Here is a 22532-nt window from a genome sequence, read left to right on the forward strand (position 1 = left end):
ATAAAGAGATATGAGAAATGGTTCATAATACATTGCCCCGTGGGAGGCCTGCCAAGCCCTGCCCTGAGGCAGACTGACCTCTCCACATTCTGGGAAACAGAACCCCTTTCTCCAAAACTAACAGGATGGTCTCAATCACATGGGCCTGTAAAAAGGATGCTTCCCTAACTAAATAGAGGTGTTAACTGGTCATGGAGTATAAGATTTTCTGCTTCTACCAAGCAGAAATTAATCTAGAAACATTAAGTACAAGAAATTATCCCAACAAACCTAGACAGCTAAGGTAAATTAGTGCTTTTAAAATGTGAAAAAAACAAAAAACAAAAAAAAAACAAAAAACAAAAAAACACAAAGAACACCACTCCCACCCTAAGCAGAAATAAAAGAAAATGCTGGATAATCTATATCATTGTTTTGAACCTAAGGTCATGGGGTATTTTCCAGACAAGTAGGTGAATTGAATGCCACAGAGATGGAACATGAGAACTGTTTCCCCTTTGTCACAACACAGAGGATGAGGCGGGTGTCACCTAAGTGGGTAGGAAGAAAATAAGTAGAACTTTAAAGGATTCTTAAAGGTCCACTGTGGGCTATGGGGATGGTTCAGATTAGAATCATGGGAACCTAAGTACATTGGCAATCTAACCATTCACAGCTTCTCTTCCATTGGCTCCACCAGGTGCCCTTGAGAAAGATTAGGGGCAGGCTGAGAGGGCTGGAGCGTCCTGACAGTGATGTGGGTTGGAGGGCCTGATAAGGTTTCAAGGTGGAGAAGGAATACCAGAAGGAACTCATCTGTGTTCTGGTCCCCTCATGGATTGCAAGGCAGTGACCAGCACTGCCAGGGAATAAGCACAGGGCCACAGACCCTTCTGACACAGAAAACAAATGCCTTCTGTCTTTGCCATATCTTGTATCTTATCTCTGTGAGGAAGCAAAAGCCATCAACTTGCTAAAAGAGATATAGGAACCCCTTGTAAACTCTGGTCCCTGGTAAAGGGCTCTGCCTCTGGGGGGAACAGAACCTTGCCCATGCCCCGTACCCTGCAATGACTCAAAGGAGAGGGGCTCTTGGACCTGCTTTTGCCCAAGGTCCACAATGATGTGTAGAAGAGGTCTGCTGCTGCCAGAAAAAGAATAGTCCCCTCACTAATGCCCAAAACTCTCCACTGACACAAGGCCAGGTTCAGCCACCTGTCTTTCTAGACCTGTGCTGCAGAATTTTCTGTGATGATGGAAATTTTTCTAATTATGCTATCCAATATAGGAGCCACAAGCTACATGCTCTATGAATCAGCCTTAATTTTAATGAAATTACAATTACTTGTAATTATAATTAATTACATTTTAAATAGCCACATGTAGCTTATGCCTAGGATATTGCAGCTCTAGACCTGAACTAATGCAGAGGCAAAAGTTGCTCACCACTGGATCAGAGTAGGAATGCTGAGAAAGCTCCATTTCAGAGGCCCAGGTATGTAGCACCTGCCTCACCCTATTGGCAGAGCAGGAGAGCCAAGAGAGCCCTCTGCCCCATTCACATCTCATGTTGAGTAACATGTACTAGCACATTATAACCAGTAAAGGGGCAAAGGCAGAGAGACAGACAGACAAACCTCTACCGTATGTAGCAAGGGTATACAGGGTCTGTTGGTAGCAGAGAATTACTGCAGAAAACCCCTGACCATCCAGACCTCCCAGTAAGAACGTGGAAATAGCAGCCTACCACTACAGGAGAAGCTTAAAGCCAATGATAACTATAGCAGCAACAAAACCCAAAGCTAGTTCAACTCTTGACTAGATTAGCTCACACCCTCACATTAATGGTCGGGCCAAAAAAGAGGTGCACCTATTTCCAGGTATAAATAATATTTCCCTTGATATCTACTATTCTTTTACATGCAGTAATAGGCATTGAATAAAGACACACAAAAAGCAATCCCCCCCCACAAACCCATATCAAGAGACAGAATGGACAACATAACAAGATCAAAGGATGGCCCAGATATTTTAACATATTAATTACAGTTATTTTAAATTAGTAGTATCAATTTTAAATACTTAAAATAATTATAACTAATGTGTTAAAGAATCCAGTGAAAAGGTGGACAACATGCACAAACAAATGGATAATTTTAACAGAGACATGGAAGTGATTTTTTAAAAAGCCAAATGGAAATGCTAGAAATGAAAAACATGGTATCAAAGATGAGCTCCTTCAATAGGCAGACTGGGAACAACAGAGGAAAAATTCAGTAAAACTGAAAATATATGAATGGAAATTAGAAACACAGAGACAAGAAGAAAAACACTGTGATTAAAAATCAAAAGACAAACAAAGCAAAACAAAACCAGAAGAGAACTACCAAGAGCTATGGAACAACATCAAACAATTGTAACACATGTACTTGACATCCCTTAAGAAAAAGAAGGAAAGAAAGGGACCAAAGAAGTAATTTTTTAAAAAGAGCTGAGGATTTTCCAAAATTTAGCTATTAATAACAAACTGTAGATACAAGCAGGATGGATACAAAGAAAAACACATCTAGCATAACAAAGTGTTGAAAACTAAAAATAAGGAGAATGTATAATATATTGAAGGAAATGGATAAAAGGAAATTAAGCCTTGGACTTAAGCCATGGCCTCTCCATAAAAGACCAACGACTGTTCAGCCTTTTAGTATAACGTGGATTTTAGCAAAATTGTCTCCCACACTTGGAGCCCTTACTGGACCCCATAAACAATAACCAGAATGAAAGGATTTTGTGTTCCTTCGCTGAGGCATCCATGCAGTAACCACAGAATGCAAATCTGAGGGTGCAGGCAAGGCATGGCATTTTGTGCAGACTAACTCAAACTTCTCAAAGATGTAGCATGCTGAATAGTATAGTTTTTGTTGTTGCTGTAACAGAATTAAAATTCTTTTGAAATAGGACAAAAACGCCTAGGATTAGAACTATCTAAATACTAAATGTAATGTGAATACAAAACTGAAACTGACATGCATCATGATCCAAATGTAGTGATAACTTTTTTGTATTTGGTCCTATAAAACCAAAGTAATAAAGGGAAAATACCCTGTTCCTTTGGAGCTCTCCACGAATCGTATGGGATTCGGCCTAAAATCCTGGGTGCTTCTAGTTGAGGTGCTGTAGAGTGTGCCCTTAATCAAAAGCTGGGGTTTGTTTTCTTTCCCTGCAGTTAGTGCTTGAAAGCTGCTAAAAGGTACCACCTGTCCCTGGACACCTCGAGGCAGTTTCAGGAACCTTGAGTTAAGGCTCAAATATTCAAATGAACACAAGGCTTTTATATCTGGGATAATTACTGCAGTTCGTTTAGTTTAAAAATATACAAGAAAGTATTCAGTCAGTTAGAGTCAAAATATTTAAGTAAATAAAAGGCAAATGTGTGTGGTAGGTAAGGGGATTGATTCTGCAGCCCATTTGCTTGGGTTCCCACCTCAATTCTGCTCCTTGCCTGCTTATGCCTCAATTTCTCATTTTTTACAAAGAGATCATACGAATATCTACCTTACAGAGGCCTAAAAGGGTTTTTTAATTCATTACCAAGATATGGGATATAAATTCTGTGAGGCTTCTTAAATAAATGCTTGTGAAAGCCCAGACTAGTACCTGGCATGGGATTAGTTGTCTTTGTATTTGTTACCACTATTTGTATCAGTCTCATTAATAAACTTTGGATTAAGGCAAAGTAAAAAACTGATTAATTGAACTGGAAATATCATACTTTCTTTTATTTTTTTAAAAGACTTCATGTATTTATTCATGACAGGCAGAGAGAGGCAGAGACACAGGCAAAGAAGCAGGTTCCATGCAGGGAGCCTGACATGGGACTCGATCCGGGGACTCCAGGATCACGCCCTGGGCCAAAGGCAGGTGCCCAACTGCTGAGCCACCCAGGCATCCTGAAATATCACACTTTCTTGAGAGGACCCAGAAAGTATTTTTTTCCTACAGTGATTTTCTTCTGTGGTATAATCATGTCTATCATCGGTAATCATGTGCAGTAACATATTAGGTTCCCATTGTGCCCAAATTTTGGTTAACATCACTAGTTTCGATGACAGGAACCAAGGTTCCTTTGCTTGCATGCTGGCATCTTTAAAACATATTATTAATGCCATTATGAAAACTGCACACATTTAAGATAACTTCCTAAGGTGAACTAAAACTAACTTAAATCTCTTTAATAATGTTCACTGTCGGGCAGCCCAAATGGTTTAGCCCAGGGCGTGATCCTGGAGTCCCAGGATCGAGTCCCACGTCGGGCTCCCTGCATGGAGCCTCCTTCTCCCTCTGCCTGTGTCTTTGCCTCTCTGTGTGTCTCTCAAGAATAAATAAAATCTTAAAAAAAAAAAGTGCTCATTGTGAAATATATATTTAAGTCATATCATTACAAGTAGTCATCTTTGTCTAATCCTTTATAGTTTTGAAGTAATTTTATACTCAGTAAATATTCCAATTACTAATATTCATATAATATAAATATGGTGTTATAAACCAGAAGGAGAAACCTGCTATGGATTTGCTTTAATGAGTACAGAAGCTGTTTCTGTCCTCCACCAGAAGAACAAGAAGAGTTATTTTCTTCACAGGGCCTCCGAGGGTATCTTTTATGGCCTACAGAACTGAAGTGGAAGGCTAGAATATTATTATACTGGAAAGGATATTATTATTATTATGTGTTTTCTCTAGTTTTTATTTTATAGCTAAGGTAAAAAGTGAAATCCAGGAAAGGCCTAAATTAGAATTACTCTTAGGGGATTAAGCATGTCTCTTAAAAGCTGGAAAAAATACGTCCTTTATGTCCAGACCATGAGCACCTTTAAAAGGCCAGACTGAAAAGGAACTGTGTGAAAGATAATGCAGTGAAAAGATGGGTAAAGTAAAATCAAGAACTATTTAAAACATCCGATTTCCACGTGGCAAGCTCATATGAAGTATCTAATGTGCTCTAAACAGAAATAGTTAAGAAATGCAGCTGCATGGAGGGTGAACTGCTCATGGGTTTTTACATAGCAGGTGAGGCAGATGCTTGAGTATGGGAAAGCCGTATGTAAGTGAGTGATGACAGTCCAGTGGAAGGCCGTACCAGGCAGTACCTGTAAAGCAGTGACTTGTTCTTTCTTTTTCTGCCCCTTCTAATAACTAACATTATTTTCAACACCTTTCTTGAAAATGTATTTCCTCATATGCATTACTTAGTGGTCACACGCCTCCATTCAAGAATGTTCCTCTCACTGGCAAATGCTCTGCAAGGCAGCGTCTTTTATACTTTTTAGTATTAAAATGTCACGATCTATTTATTTGGCAGTTTGCCATTTATAATTCCTAGTACTCCTAAGCACTTATTCATAAGTCAAAGAATTGGGACACTTTTGAGGTCTGAACTTTTATTTCTTTCATTGTTTTGTCTTTAAAAAAATGTAAAAAAAAAAAGTATCCTCAAATAGCCATCATAAATATAAACATGTAATTTTAGATACATCACTTTTATTTTTCATGCCAATTAAATATGTTTAAAAAAACCAAGTATAGTTTTATAATAAATATTAATGAGACAGAATATAATCTTACCCTGGTGTGAGTACGAATATGCATCTTCAGTCCATCATTTTTACTGAATCCTTTTTCACAGTAAGGGCATTGATAGGGACGCTCACCTGCAAAGGAAGTCTCCAGGTCAGAAAAAAAGTAAAATAGCAAAGCAAGCCCCACCATCACTCCCTCAACTCATATCTTAATCACCATGTATGCTCTTTGCACTGCCAGAAAGAGGCTCCCTGCACAGCTGGGCTGACGTACCATGAGCATTTCAAGGCAATGGACTGTGCCTTTCCCTCCTGCAGAGAGGGACTAAGCCCAGACAGCTTCCAGGATTGAAACGTTTGCCAGCAGCAAGCTTATTGCATATTCCTTTTAGTGTTCGAGCCCAAATTAAATCTTCAGATTTTAAGAATCTCTGAAAAGGAGTTTATATTAATCAATTCATTCTGTCACTGTGTTACTCATGATAGGGGTCTTTAATTGGTTTATTGATTCTTTGTTTTAAAAAGAAAGATTTCATAATCTTAGATGGGGTTATGAGTTTCAAAATAATTGCACAAATTGGTAAATGTTAAACAGAATCACTGGTAGTTTAATAACTGATCCATACTTACTGATATAACTGAGTACCTTGCATCTAGAGATCATTTTTTAAGAAAAGAGCCAAGCCAATTTTGTTTACCCAACACATTAAAAAAAATTCTACTGTGAAATGACAAAAATGTGACAAAATTTAGTCTCCAGAAGGAATCTGAAGCTGCTCTCTAGTCAAATCCTAATTATTTAGAAAAGCAAAATCACCATTCTTTATTCTCTCATTTAACAATGCACTTACAAGGCAGGATGCTAGACCTGCAATCAAAGATGGATACACGAAAATGTTTGCCTTCAGAAAATGTAAAACTTCCTATCTGGCTTTTCTGTCCCTCAGAGACAGGGCTTTTCCCAAGTAGCACATGTTAGTTCTTTACTCTCTCATATCCCATTTGATTCTCTTTCTTCTTCAATCCAGGTATCACTCGAGTTATTCCAGAGAACTCCCCTATCATGTCAATAATGAACTCGTTGCTCTAATGGTCTCTTTTAATCAGTCTTCCTTGGCCTGTCCCTAATCCCGGACACTCCTTCATGAGATGACAGGGACATTCTTCAGGGGCCTTGTTCTGTCTATGAACTGTATGTTTTCAGCAGTAACATGGTGGGGGAGCAAATGCAGAGGAGCCCCCAGCAGAGCCACATTTCCCCAGCCTTTGCCAGGAAGGAGCACCCAGGACTCTTTCCTTGAATCAGGAACTGTGAAATGATGAAAACCACCCAAAATGGAAATAAATAAATAAATAAATAAATAAATAATAAATAAATAAAGTAACAATGGCAGTGCAAACAGAAACAAGACTCTTTAAAGAACTATCTGGACTTGCCAACTTCTGTGAGACAAAAATCAACCTCTGTACTAGGTAAGTGGATCCGGAATTTTTCACCTTATTATAATAACAACCTTAGGAAGGTGCATCTTCATTGTCAGAAAAATAAAGGTGTAGAGTCCAATTTATTTGAAAAACTATGAAAATATAATCTTATTTTAACACTAAATTGATAATATGTATTTATCTCAATTCCAGATCTCTCTATTGAGACCCAGTCTTGAGATAGCCATATGTCAACCAGGTATCTTCATTTGGATATCCCATAAACAACTCAAATACAGCATTCTGAATTCATGTCTTCAACTCCTGATCCTGTGTATCCTGTATATCCTGTCCTGGTTAGTTATACCACGCTCACCTAGTTACCAAATAAGAAACTTAGCCTCCAACATACTTCCTTTAACTCACTGCCCTCTTCATCCAGTCTTTAAGTCATATTGATTGCCCTTCTCTGATATTTCTAGAATTCTGCTCTTTGATGATGATGAAAATAATATTAATAGCAGTACCAGTAACAACAGCATTGGCAGTAGAAGGAATAGTAACAACAACTGTCATTTATCAATTTCTTCACTATCTAAACTTTACCATGCATACCCCCCTGGAAAAAATAAGAATACAGCAAAATGCTACTGCTGATGGTGGTATCTACTGCATAATTTAATTCCAGGTAATTTTTTATTTCCTTCTTCATAAAGCATGAAAAGTAAAGTAATCTTTTAGATTTTCAGTTTGTTTTCCTTTAGTGATGGATAATGAAGAATGCTAAACTGTTTATTTATTAACAGATCAATCAACAAATCAAACCTCGATAACAAATAAAGCATGATAAAAATAGTAAAGTGATTTACACTTCCAAAAAGTTTTTTCAGAAATTTACTAGCAAGCCTACAAAATGTAGTTGTTCATCGCTAGACTCTTCGTATAGCTTTAGATATCTCCTTGTTTTCCAAATAACAAAAGAATAGCCAGCAAACAAAAATCAAAGACTCGCAGCCATCTGGTAAATTATGTTAAGTCTAATGTAATATACCAGGTTATTATTTTCTTTCATAATAGCTGTGGTGATTAAGCAGGGAAAGAGATATAGTTAAGGAATTTTAGAGAATGAAGCATAACAAATTCACTCCCTACCTTACCTAGTGTCATAATACAGAAATTTTGTCTATAGACATGAAAATGTTAACTTTTGTTAGAGGCATAGATTTTCTCCTTTTTTTAGAATCTGATTGTCCTGAATTTGAATAATACTTGTCCTCCTTCTAGTTATAACTCTGGGGAAGTTATTCAACCTCAATGAACCTCTGAAAAATGGGATAAATTGTATCTATCTCATAGGGACAGTGACCATATATTCAGGTTTGCCTAAGGCAGTCTCAGTTTATGCTAGTTATCCCAGAACAATGATTAATAGTGCTCCCTTCACTTTCTCCAGTGTCCCAATTAGGACAATAAAAATACATGGTTAACTATTATGAATTGAACTATGCCCCACTCACTAATTCATATGTTGAAGTCCTAACCCCTCCAGTACCTCAAAATGTGTCTTTGGAAATGTTATTCGAGTAGTGTGGATCCCTCATCTAATGGGACTGGTATCCTTATAGAAGATGGCTATGAGAGGACAGAGACACAGAGGGAGAATGCCATATAAAGAGCACAGTGATACTGCCACAAGGCAGAGAACCACCAGAAGCCAGGACCAAATACAGAGATTCTTCCCTAGTGCCTTCAGAGGGCATGTGGCCCTCTAGACACCCTGAACCCAGACTTCCAGCCTTCAGAACCGTGAGACAATAAATTATTGTTTAAGCTACTAAGTTTGTAGTACTTTGTTACAGAAGTCCTAGAAAACTAATACAGCCATCTGACTCATACTGTTGAAAATTATTATTTTCACTGATGTCTATTTCTCTGCTGCCCAGGAGGCCTATGTCAACTGTCCAGAAGAGAAACTGGTACCTCTAGAGGACTGAATTTCTGCCCCTTCCCTACTCCAACTCTGAGATCCACTGATATGAGCTGGTATGTTTGGGAAACTTAAGTCCAACCCTACTCATTCATTCTACCTCCCAGAATATAACTGCAGTTTTAAAGGATGTCACTAGGTAAATGGCTTTGATAAATAAAATTCATTTGAAATCTACAGTGTGTGGTTTGCAAATCAGCCTACACTGTATATTAAACTGCTACCTTCTCTACCCATTTGGTTGGAGCATCTTTAGAGGAATCTGGTCCTGAAGATTCTGAGGACAAACCTATCTGTGGTCCCACACAACCTGAAGCTGAAGGTTATATGTACAAGTCAACATGCTAATAACTATTAAAGTTATTTGCATAATTTTCATACCAAACGAAGCTGTTATTCTTAGCTTTTTTCACATTATGCATATGCACTTTCCTTCATTATTTCAAGTTATTTTGAGGAGTATGTCTCTAGGAAATATTTATGTCTACACATAAAATTATTCTGGAGCAAAGAGAAAACAATCTTCAATTTGAATTAACCTTGAAAATATAAATCTGTGGTTTCTTTCCTACTTGAACACCACCAGTATGTAGGTTCTGATGTACAATATGAGGCAAATCCAAGGAACTACTCTTTTTTTTAAGACTATTTATTTATTTATTTATTTATGAAAGTGCATGAAGTGGGGATGAGCAGCAGAGGGAGAGGGAGAAAGAGAATCTCAGGCTGACTCTGTGCTGAGTGTGGAGCCTGAAATGGGGCTTGATCTCACGACTCTGAGATCATGACCTGAGCTGAAACCCAAGAGTCAGACGCTTAACTGAATGAACCACCCAGGTGTCCTAAGAACTACATTTTTTAATATCTCTGATTGATTTAGACATTGTCTTCATTTTGATTAGGCTAATTAAAACGTTCAAATTTTGACTAACATGAATATTAATTAAATAATTAGCTAAAAAGTATAGATAAAAACCAATCTAAATGGAAATAATAGCTGAAACATATACAAGCTCTGTTCTATTCAGAATGCCTAATGTATATTAGCAATTTTAATTCTTGCACATTATGATTTAGATATTCTATCTCTAGTTACAAATGAGGAGAGTAAGCCACCACTTAAAGGATAAGTACTTTGCTCAAGATAACATAACTATTAAATGGTGGAATCAGAATTTTAACCCTTACCTCTTATGCCATTACACAAGTTAATAATATGGGTAGAATTTTGTGTAAATTAAGTTAGGCTTTCTAAAGTTATCGACAAAAACTCTGCTTCTTGCAATAGCAGTTAACATTAACCAGATCTTTCTGGCTAGTAAATTCAAGCATTCTTTTACTTACCAAAGCTCTCCAGAAAAAAGTAGGGGGCAGGTTAGGAATGTGTGTTATGTCTCAAAGCAGGTCACAAGTGAATGCAACTACTAATGTAACTTTAAGCTATGGATTGATAACTACCTATAGGTAACCACCTTCAATATTTAGAAGGTAAATGCAATACTGGCAAATATCTATGAGATTTAACTACCAATAGTCAAATTTAATGACCATAGTAGCACAAATAATTTTGACATGTAGATAATGGCAAAATAGTTTTTATTTAATTACAGAAAATAGGTGAGTTCTTTCATTCACTTCTTTAAATTATGTTCTAACACTAAGCATTAAAATCCATTTGTGTTTTCTTCAAACATATCAAGAAACAAACAGAAGCATTGATGGCAATTGTAGAAGGTTGATTTTTTTTTAAAAAGGTTTTATTTATTTATTCATGAGAGACAGAGAGAGAGAGAGAGAGAGGCAGAGACATAGGCAGAGGGAGAAGCAGGCTCCATGCGAGGGTCTCGATCCCAGGTCTTCAGGATCACACCCTGGGTGGAAGGTAAGCACTAAACCTCTGAGCCACTGGGGCTGCCCCTAGAAGGTTGATTTTAAGTTGATTTTCAAAATTGCCACCAAGTAGATACTCCATGAAACTAATTTAGTCATACATTAAATATTTTTTGAGCACATAGTTACTGTCCCAGGTTTTGGGAATGCAGTTGCAAACAGATTCACAAAGTCACGGTCTTTTCAATTTAACTACTGTAGTGAGAAGAAGGAGATAGATTTAAGGAAGACCTCTGTGGGAGTGGGCCATAGACTGACATAAGGTTGTTACAAAAGGCAAAAGAAGTAAATGAATGCCAATGCCAATCCTTGATGCCAATTTCACATAATTGACGCAAATGTTTATTTTTTTTAACTCTTCATATTTAATTAAAACTATTTAAGCTCCTGGGCTTGAAGTAAGTGCCTCCAAATTCTCACTGCTGGCACACCTGAGATGGAATTAGCTTCAAAGTATTTGAAATGTGCAGGGAGGAGGGTGGAGGATGTTCAGAAAAGAGTTCCAAAAAATTGGAGATGGCCTTCTAGATGCAGCTAGTAGTAAGAGAGAGGACATCTGGATGCCACATGGAACACCTTACAGAGTCTAGCCTGTTCTCAAACAAGTTATTTGAGTCTTAAAGGGAAGATGATGCACTGTGACAACAACCACTTACTGGCAAAGATGGCTAAAAATAATTGGAAAAAATCCGATTCTAGTTTAATATATGCCATTAGAATTATAATTCATTGATGTTACCATTATTTAATGTAATATAATTTTAATTAAAGATATCAGAAAGAAGTCTAACCCTCACCAAAGGATTAACACACACATTATTCTTAATATTAAAAGAGAAGCTTAAAAATGTGTGAAGGGAGTGCAGGTTAGCATGCATCTTCATGATAAAAGATCTTAAAGCCATAGCACCACTGACTATCCATCTATTGTCCCATAACCACCTCAACTTCCAACATTTTGATACAAATATTTCCTTAATATCTATGCTTATATAATCTGAAATTAACACAATAAAATCTTGCAAACCTTGATATTCTTATTAACCCCTGGATTTAATTTAAGGAATAAACTTGACCACTCTATAAAAGGGATCAAATTTGATTCCAAACTACTAAACACAACGAATGCAGCAAATTTAGCAATAATGATCATGATCAACCTTGAAAATTAAAAAATATTAAAATGGAAAATGGTTAAAATGATAAATTTTATGGTCTATGTATTTTACCAGAATTTGAAAAGAAATGGGCCTTATGGTTTGAAAGATTTTAAACAAGCAAAAAAGCTTAATTTATAATGTATACACTTTAAGACATTTTGAGTAAAATTAAAAACAGATTATTTTCAGAAAACAGTTTAATAATTTTAACTTTTATTTTGTCAGCATATTTTTAAAGTCTATGAGATTTCAGAGAGTTCACATAATTTTCTGAAAAGATACATATACACAAAAAATGTAATTTAAGATGGAATAAAGTTAAACTCCCACTTTCAATGAATCCAAATTAAATAATATTTAGATAATTAAATTAAACAAGGTTTAAAGATTTTGAAGCCACAGTTTTACATTTGACTTTGTCTTTGTTTCCAACAAAAATCAATTTTGGAGAGGGCAACTTTCAAATAACAAGCATACCTTGAAAGTGTATGTTTCATGAAAAATTAGATGGTTCCATGTGGTTGAACTTTAAAATATAAGCTCTATATGGGAATTCTTTAGAACTTTAAATTTGTTTTCCACAAATATGGGACTGGCTTGTGTTGCTTTTGTGGACTAAGGAAATTGTTGTAAGACATCAAAGTAACACATTCTAAATAAAAATTAAACAAAAAATATAATTGTGCAAGTACCTCCCAATCACTTTTCCAATTTCACCATTCCAATCCCCTCAATTTATGGAGCATCTAATAAACTAGAAGTACACCACAGAGAGAAGTGAAATGCTACCCTGACAGATGGGAGTAGCTCAAGTTCATTCTTGGCACCTTTCTATGAATTGAAATACTTCTTTTTTTCCTGTAGCGAAAAGAGCCATGAAACCCCACTGACCTCATTGAACCCCACGTTGCTACTCTTGGAATGCTCCTATTAATCAAATCCTGCAAAATCTCACTTGATCTGAAGAAGTTAAGCCCAATGACACTCTCTTTGAAAGAAAGGCAACAATATTCCAAACCTGGCATTTTCTCCTTGAGTATTTACAGAGACACACTACTTTTAAAAGTTTAAAGAGTTTACTATTAGAAGGAAATGCGAAATAAAATACAAAAATCAAAATTTACTGAATGTGGAGACCTTAACTTCTCAAAATACTTTTGCCACCTGAATCAAAACAAATCGCTTTTTTTCCTTAATGCAAAGTTCTGTGAATGCAGCTACAAAAAAAGTAAAAGAATAATTCTTTTCCTTACGAATCACGAATCTTAGAGGTATAGCAACCATCCCTCATTTCTTTTTTTTTTTAAGATTTTATTTATTTATTCATGAGAGACACAGAGAGAGGCAGAGACACAGGCAGAGGGAGAAGCAGGCTCCCTGTGGGGAGCCCAATGTGGGACTCGATTCAGGACCCCGGGACCACAGCCTGAGCTAAAGGCAGACACTCAACCGTTGAGCCACCCAGGCTTCCCCCATTCTTCATCTCTGAAGAGATGCTAAGTCAAATGAGGTGAAGTTCATAGGGAAGCAGAAAAATAGAGTCATGTGCTTGCTAATTTTCTAGTCTCAAGTAAAGAGCCACAACTACTTATGGGTTGAAGGCAAAATAAAAACTGAGTTTTACAGATGCAAACAAAATAGAATACAAGATGCAGTATAAAAGAGGACAAGGGTTTAATGAATGATTAGAAATATATAATGAGCTAGGAAGAGAAAGTAAAAGACACCATACTCAAGATGCTCTGGCCTCATCAAGCAGGTGTGTAAGTGACACCCATCACATGTGATTTATCTGAGGGATCAGGACACCTTCATGAAGTCCTTCATGCGAACACTGACAGAAGTAAAGGGGACTGCCTCACAGATAGGAGAAACACCTCAACAATCCAGACACTGGCAAAGTTTTAAAGGTTCTTACCAAGAAAGAAAAACTCCTACATGAGTTCTCCCCATGACTGTGTTGTTAGGGGACACTTTAAGGTAGGGAAGTAGAGAAAGAGAAGGTAATTACTGATTGGGTTTTGTTGGTAGGGAGTCAGACTTCAGTGGGAAAACTAATCCTCCCACCCAGCAGTTTCCCATGTTTAGGAATTTCTACCAGAAGTTTTACTTAGCCTCATATTTATGAGCACAGTCTGTGAACAGTGGTCCTGGAGTGATGAAGTAGTTAAGCCTCAAGGAGCCTGCACACAGAGGCACTTCCTGCTAGTTGCGCCAGCAAGGAAGAATCAAGAGTATATAACTGTGAGCAGCAAGAAATCCCCAAAATGATTCTCTTTACCCTCAGACTAGAAAAGGGAGAAAACCTTCCCCAGCCCTGAAGCACACTTGGGAGTTACAGGAAAACCACACACAGACATTGAACACCAATAAAAATTAATTTATAAAAAAAAATAAATTAATAAAAAAATAAAAACATTAATTTTTCTAAAAAAAAAAAAAACCACACACAGAGATGTTGTTCTCAAGAGAGAAAGTGGTAGCAATGGCAGGAGGAAGGAAGTATCAGAGGACACCAAATCTCTTGAGTTTTCCTAAACTAAAGGACAATGTTGGTGTTCACATTTAACAGAGGTAGCTATTCATAATATGTAGAAATGTACTAAATAGATAAAGATGTTGAGATGAAAACTGTTTGCCTGGGCCACTTCCATATTTGAAGATCTCAGTATCAAAAAACAAATGAAGAAGAATATAAAGCAAGTTACTAAACAATATTTTAAATAATCCCTCATGTTAGTCTTTGTGACTGTATTACTAATTCATTTGGTTTATGATGCAACTTTCCAAGATGACTGTCACTCCCTCACTCTTCCCACTGTGCCTCTATCTGCCCTCTGACAAACCCTGATATAAGCATTATAGTTTTTGCATTAAAAACTACAACCTTTGATATTTTTGGAAAATATTAAAAATAGATAATAACACTACTAATGAAAATCAAAATAGATGTCTCTCCCTCTCTCTAAGTTGTTATATATGCTTATCTAGTACTAACTCAAAACCAGGAGGAACAAAGTACAGAAAGGGAAAAAAAAAAGGAAAGAAACACTACATTCCTGTGATGTGGTCAGTGTTCAAAACTGATCTGAAATGTCAAAATAACACAGAGAACAAAAGTCATGTAGTTCAAGACTTTATCTATGAGTGACTTCTTAGAGGAAAATCTAAGGCTCTGAAAGTGTGATGCTGAGAATATAATTTATTTCTATGCAGATTTTACACTCAACTCTTCTGTGAACTCTTAGTTTATCTGCAGGTAAGAGAACATTCAATATGGCCTAATGTTTGTTAGTAATTAACCACTTAGAAAATAAATATAGCAAAATAAGCTCTTCCTCTCAACACGGGAAAGTTATCTAATCCTTATAAAAATGTGAAAAACATGCCTCAAATTTTCATTTGTGTTCATAATTACTTTGCTAATTGTCTATTTGTATTTATTAATAATTGTTAATCCTCTTATTATTGTTTATAATTATTTATAGTTACTGTTTTTGTAAGTTTGCACAAAAATATTCTAAAAAGAATAAATTCCTTTACAAAAAGAGAAACAATGGATAAAATGCAAGTATAACCAAACTATAATATACCAATCCTTTATTTTTAAACTGATCACAGGTATTTACTAAAAAAATTAACTGTTTCCTAAGACAATGATTTATTGCTACCTTCAAACAACAGTGTGCAAGCAAGCCTGGAACAGAAGGGCCAACACAGCCGGTATCTATTAACACGGAAAGTTGGTTGGAACTGTAGGCAAGTAATTAACCTTCTGGCCCAGAGCTTTAAAACCCCAAAAGCAGTTCCTAGAATTTCTTTCATAATTTATGAACAACTGACGGAATTCATGTCACAGTCCATGGATTCCCTTGCGGAATTAACCCCAGCTCTCACTGACCCTAAGAAGCTATAAACCAACAGGAGAATGTGCTCTACTATGCCGGCTGACCCACAGAGTGCCATCCCTGTCACTGTAGCATAGGAAAGTGGATGATAAATTACAGAGCTGCCTGCCAGGCACAGACCTAAACACTCGCCTTCAGCGACAATGATGGTGACACACAGGACATGCACCCTCACTCACCCCACACCAGCCCTCCTCAATGTTCTACAGATGATCTGTATTCTGCTGCTACAGGTTATAAAAAGATGATGATGATGACACTAGGAACAGAAGGTCATACCATATATCAAGGGAGGCTGCCTGACTGTGGTAAATACAAGCAAGAATAATGATGGCAAAACACATGGCAACCATAGCAGCAATGGCTAACACTAGCACATGCGCACACTGGGCAAGGTGCTATGCAAGGTTCCTGATGGAGACCTTCATTTGTCCCTCAAAGCAGTGCCATGACATTGGGACTATTCTTACCCTTGTTCTTTAGGTGGGGAAAGTATGCTTTGAAGAGGTGAAGCAACTGACTAAAAAGCTCATGCAGGGAGGATTTAAAATAAAATGGAATTTGAAAGCCTATCCTATGACTCCAGGGTCCATACATAGGATAGGAACTAGGTAGTTAATAACAAGAAGTGGAGATAGTTGACTTTGTGGTGGGAAGGTTTCTCCAGAAGTGGAATTAAATAACAAACTACAGACCCTCAAGCTTCAAAGTTGAGATTATTAACCTCAATTGGTTGATATATCAACCAGATATTATCATCAAACATTATGGAAGGAATGTATGTAATTCTATACTAAGTCCAAGGTTAATAGTAAAAATTAGAATAAGAACTTAAAATACCAGCAATGTGTATACAGAACAAAGTTTAAGCCTTAGTTTAGCTCTAGAGGAACAATATATAAGCAGTGAAACCTTAGCAAATCACTGTATTTTGCAGGGCATGGTTCAATTAAGAGGTTTAAACCAGCAAATTTATGAAATTCCTTTCTATTCTAAAAGTGAAGAGTATTGTATTTTAATAATCTATAAAAGCAAAAGCCATGTGCACACTTGCTGTGAATGTACTTATTCTAATCACCTAATTATGAAGAATGAACAGACTTTAGAAGGTGGATTCAAAGTTTGTAAAAAACATTTTCCAAGTTAATGAAGAAAAACAAACTTGTTAGACTTCACCCTAGAGTACAGAATGGTGGTAATGGGAAGGAGTTGGGAGAGGGGGAGGGGAAAGAAGGTGAAGCAAGTATACAACTGGTTGGCTACTTATGGTAGTAAAGGAGAAAACCAATCAAAATGTGAATTGGAGGAGTTTTTTAAATGGTTTTTTTTTTTTTTTGAACACTGCTAACAAAAAATTACAACAGAAACATAAATACTAAGACTCCTCCCAGAACTAAGGTAGTAATCAAATAGCTAAGTTACCATTGTCTTATAGAGTGACCATTAGTCATGAGCCAATAATAATAATAAGACCTGTTATAAGAAAATTAATATGAAGGAAATTGCCTTTCATACTCCCCAAAGCAATATTACCACTATGTTAAATAGGAAATGATGAAAGATACCAGTTAGCAAAGTGGAAGGAGGAAACATAGATAGGAGTCCTATTTTGTCTTCATAAAACTTACTGTTATTTGATGTTAAAAGGAAGAGAATGGCTTCCCAAAATACTGATGTATAGTTTGGTAACAATAAAAACAAAATGAAATTGACTCCTTCAACATAATGGAAAAACCATGATAAGACTATTACCTCTATAAAAACCTTATCACATTGCAGTATATTCAAGTGTACATCCATCTCACTAAAAGTCCCAACTATCAATAATAATAATTTCCTAGAAATAAAAAAGTAATCCGTCCAGCTATATGACATCCTGAAAAATGTCAAACTATGTAAATATCAAATGTTTTTCTGGAAAACAAAACTATGGAGTCAATAAAAATATCAGTGGCTGTCAGGCATTGATGATTGGGGGATAAATAGGCAAAGCACAGAGGACTTTTACGGCAATGAAAGTACTCCATATAATAGCATATCATTGAACACATATTACACATTTGTACAAATGCATAGAATGTACAACACCAACAGCGAACCATAATGTGAGCTATAGACTTTGGATGATTCTAATGTGTCAATGTAGGTTCATTAATTGTAGAACATATGCCATTTTGGTTGGGGATTTTGATAACAGGGGAGAGGATACATGTGTCAGGGAGAAGCTGATGGGCAGGGGAAATTTCTGTATCTTCTCTTCATTTCACTGTGAATCTAAAACTGCTTTAAAAATAAAAGCAAAAAAAAATCTGAGAAATTAAATTTAATCATCATTTTTCTGTATGTTATTGCCCACTGTAAAGTCGACTCAGGAGACAATAAACACATGAATGCTACACACACACACATACACACACACACACACAGAGACCCTTCCATTTGACTCTAAAAGATAAAACTTTCATAAAACTAAAATAATATGTGACTTTTAGAATTTCATTCCTTCATCTTTTATACTGGATAAGTTACAGAATTTGTGTAATTCTTGTGGTAATTATAACAACTGTACAGTATTTGTGTAGCTGTACATCAAAAGAATGAGATACCACAAAAATAAGATAGAATTTGAAGTTAAAAGATTTGGATCTTACTACCTTGACTAGACCGGTCATTTGCTTTGCTGAATCTCAGCTTCCTCATCTAGAAAATGAGAATGGTCTTAGAAACCTATCACACTAGGTGGAAGGATTAACTCAGATAGTATTTGAAAGAGCTTCTCCCCTTCAGTAAACTTGATTAAAAACCTGAGCCTGACCTGTCCTGCCCTTCAGCTCAGAATCTAGTCATGGAGCAGATATGCAAAGTAAGTATAAAATCATAATTGAAAAGACATATTTCTGTAACAGTAAAAAAGTGGGATCCCCAAATATCTACTAGATGAAAGGCTACAAATAACAAGACTATAATATATTACACAATTGTTTGTGATTATTCCAGTTCCTGTAGAGTGGACCTTGTCAAACAAAACGGATAGGGGATTTGTCAGGGCCAATTTACTCTACCTTTTTTCTAATAAGAATTTGAAAACCTAGGCAATTCCAAGTTAAAAGGTGTCATAGTAGATTTAGCACTGGTGGGCCAAATATTGTTCTTTATTCCTTCATTTAAGTACTGTAATTTTATATATATTGGTGAGCTAAATCTTAAACCATGCTGTTAAGTATTTTTTGTTATACAATTGTTTCCAACAAATAGCATGAAGAAGCAATGAGGTAAAGAATGGAAAGGAGAGCAAAGGGCCCAATTTCATATTGAGGTAGGTCTGGCTAACAAAGTGAGGAGTTTAGCAATTTTATTCTTCGATTCGAGCATTTTTCAAAGTGAATTCCATGACTTTATAGTTATTTTATGAAAAAGTGATTTTATGGTTGATTCAAATTTCAAATTATAGTTAAATCCAGGACTTCTCACTATGAAGCCAGCATTCCTTCCACTAACCCACAGGTTCTGTAATGTATTTGTAGATTCTTTTGTTTATTCAAGAAGCATTCACTAGGTTCTTTCTCTATGCCAGGCAGTTCTCTGAATAGTAAACAAGTAAGGTATCAGATACGGGCACAGCTCTAAGGGAACAGAGAACCTATGAGTGACTCAAGAAGTATGAGCGCTTGGAAGCATGCTATGTTGAGAGAAGTACAAGATGGAACACATCAACTTAATGCGGTGGGGGTAACGGATGGTCAGGTAGCATATCACGGAGAAAGTTGCATTTACTTGAAGACTGGCGGAAAGTGAAAGGAGCCAAATAAGTGAGCCTGGAATGTCAACTGGGAGAGGAATTGGTAGTTTATGAGTCGCGTGATAGGTAAGGGCTGGTCATTTTGCACAAAACGAGGGGAAACCACTGTAAGATGTATAGTAGGGTAACAGCAGGACTAGGTAAGCCTTATCAACTCCTTAAACCTTCTTTTGTAAAGAATACATATACTTTACAATGTATTTTTAAAAACTTCTAAAAACTCTATACCAATAGCAAATTTCATGGAATTCCTTTTTCAAGAAGATAACTAAGCATGTGGTAATGAAGTTCTGCTTACTCAGGAGAATCTGAGTTCTCTCTGAGTGGCATGACTATAAGCAACAAAACAAAACAAGTCTGTTTATATTCAAAGAATGAAAGTCTTCCTGTTGAAATAACTAGGCTTTGAGGGACATGTGAACAAGATGTAAGCTGTGAAGCTGGATATTCAGGAAATGGTTCTTAGTGGCACTTAGCTGGCATCTGCATCCCTTCAGTTGTTCTCATTGGAATAAAACACTCACACTTTTAATTATGAAAAATTTTTTAATATATATTTTTTTAATTTTTTATTTATTTATGATAGTCACACACAGAGAGAGAGAGAGAGAGAGGCAGAGACACAGGGAGAGGGAGAAGCAGGCTCCATGCACCGGGAGCCCGACGTGGGATTCAATCCCGGGTCTCCAGGATCGCGCCCTGGGCCAAAGGCCGGCGCCAAACCGCTGCGCCACCCAGGGATCCCTAATTATGAAAATTTTTAAACTTGGAGAAAACTTGGAAAAATAGTACAATAAGTATTATATACCCATACTTGGGTTTAATGTCACCATATTTGCTTTTCATTCTCATTTCTCCCTTTTATAACCACATTCTTTTGCACTTCTTTCTGTTGGTCCATTTGAGAATCAGTTGCAAAAACATTTTGTACCTAAATAATTTAGCATAAATCTAATAATAGCAGTGACCTGCATAATCATAATATTAATGTATTTTAAATATTTTGTTATTCAAGAAACTTATATTAAAACACAGAAAATCAGGAAGAAAATTCAAATTACCCATATTTATAATACAAAGAAATAACCACAGTTAATAATTTAGTATTTAACCTCTAAGACATTTTTACATAAATGTTTCATCTTTATAAAATATATCATTTTGTTTTTGTAACTTGTATTTCTTATTTCTTTTCATGTGAACTAATATATGATATACTAATATATAATACTGCTTTTATTGACTACAGAATATTCCAATTTATAGATATACCATAATTTCTTTAACCAATCTCTTCAATATTAGATACACAGGCTTTATTTCCTTTTTTTTTAAGCAGCTCTTCAAGGAACAGGACAATATTCCGTTTTCTTTTCCTTAAAGATTTTATTTATTCATGAGAGACAGAGAGAGAAGCAGAGACGTAGACAGAGGGAAAGCAGACTCCTCACAGGAAGCCTGAAGTGGGACTTGATACCTGGACCAGGATCATGCCCTGAGCCAAAGGCAGACACTCAACTGCTGAGCCACACAGGCATCCCATAATATTCCTTTTTCAAACAAAATTTACTGCCTGTGATCTCTTTTTGGACTTAAAAATTAAGCACACTTTGGGTTTATGTCTAATAGGGAAGATAGTAATAATTTAAAAAGTCAAGGACAACTTTTGATGTGACAATGTAAATTGAATTTTTGAAAGTTTATCTTGGAGATCATTATGGTTTAATTTTAAGAAAGAAATTAGTGAGACACACATAGTTCAGAATTTAAAACACCACTGAAAATAATCTTTCCAACCAAGTTCTCCTTTCAGCATTTATTAAGAAAGGTTAGGTTAATCAGGAACATAGCCACCTAAATGCTTTTTTCCCATCAAAAATGCATTTTTCCAAGAGTAATACATTAAGAAAAGTATGCCAGACAACATGATAGTAAATTACCTCTTTATCAATGGTCATTCAAGATTATATTTATAAATTATTAAAGTTTCAGCACATTCAAGGATTTAGGATTTTGAAAGAAAGGAAAGGGAGACACTGAACATAAAATTCTCAGTATGATATCCTATAAGAATTAGGAAAACAGAAGAGGAGAAAACAATAACATAAGTTATATCTATTACTGGTTTCTTCAGTGTAATCAGGTCACAGTGTAAGCTTCTGGCATGATTTTAAGTTCACCTGCCCTCCACATGGCTCTCTACCACTTTTTTTCCTTTTGCTTCCCTCTTTTATTTTTGTTGTTCTCTGATTCTGTTTTTGTTCCCCAAACTGCACTTTCCCTGGCTACTTCTAAGCAAAACCTCCTTTTTCTTTCTTTAGGGCACCCATTATTCTACAGCCATCATGTATAACGTTTGATATATTCTTGGTTAAAGGTTTCATTTAAAAGTTTTTAAGAGGCTACTTTAAGTTAACAAATACTACTTTGATGTTATGTCTTTTAGCTTTAGCTAAAAAATTTCCAGAATAATAAATTATGTTCCATTGCTGTCCTTTCCTCCATCTATGCATAATAATTGTACTTTTGATTCTTTGACCTATTTAAACTACAATTTCATCATCACAAAATAGTTACTGGGCTAGATGTCTACTCTGTGAAGTACTAGGGATATAATCATAAAGTCAAATACTATGACTTTTAAAAACAGGAAGCTTTAGCAATGTAATCCAGTCACCTTTTACCATATAATGTCCAGCTACTGAAAATCATGAGGATCCAGGTAAAATAATCTGGCTATCAATATAAAGACTTTTTTTCAAGTCCCTTCAAGTATTTTTCTGCACAATAGATAAAATCCAGACAAGGTTC

General features: G+C 36.0%; 1 protein-coding gene across 5 annotated transcripts in view; it reads right to left on the reverse strand.

Moving 5' to 3' along the window:
• PRDM5 (PR/SET domain 5) overlaps positions 1 to 22532 on the reverse strand; it is a 201097-nt gene that overhangs the window by 40839 nt on the left and 137726 nt on the right. For 4 of the 5 annotated variants that reach the window (XM_055317113.1, XM_055317114.1, XM_055317110.1 and 1 more), the window contains one exon: positions 5599 to 5684. The exons of the other annotated variant lie outside the window; for it this stretch is intronic. In XM_055317113.1, coding sequence (XP_055173088.1) covers positions 5599 to 5684 — 86 coding nt within the window. The remainder of the gene's footprint in view (positions 1 to 5598; positions 5685 to 22532) is intronic. 5 annotated transcript variants of the gene reach the window in all.

This window comes from Nyctereutes procyonoides, unplaced genomic scaffold, assembly GCF_905146905.1.
Source record: "Nyctereutes procyonoides isolate TBG_1078 unplaced genomic scaffold, NYPRO_anot_genome, whole genome shotgun sequence".
Lineage (NCBI taxonomy): Eukaryota > Metazoa > Chordata > Mammalia > Carnivora > Canidae > Nyctereutes > Nyctereutes procyonoides.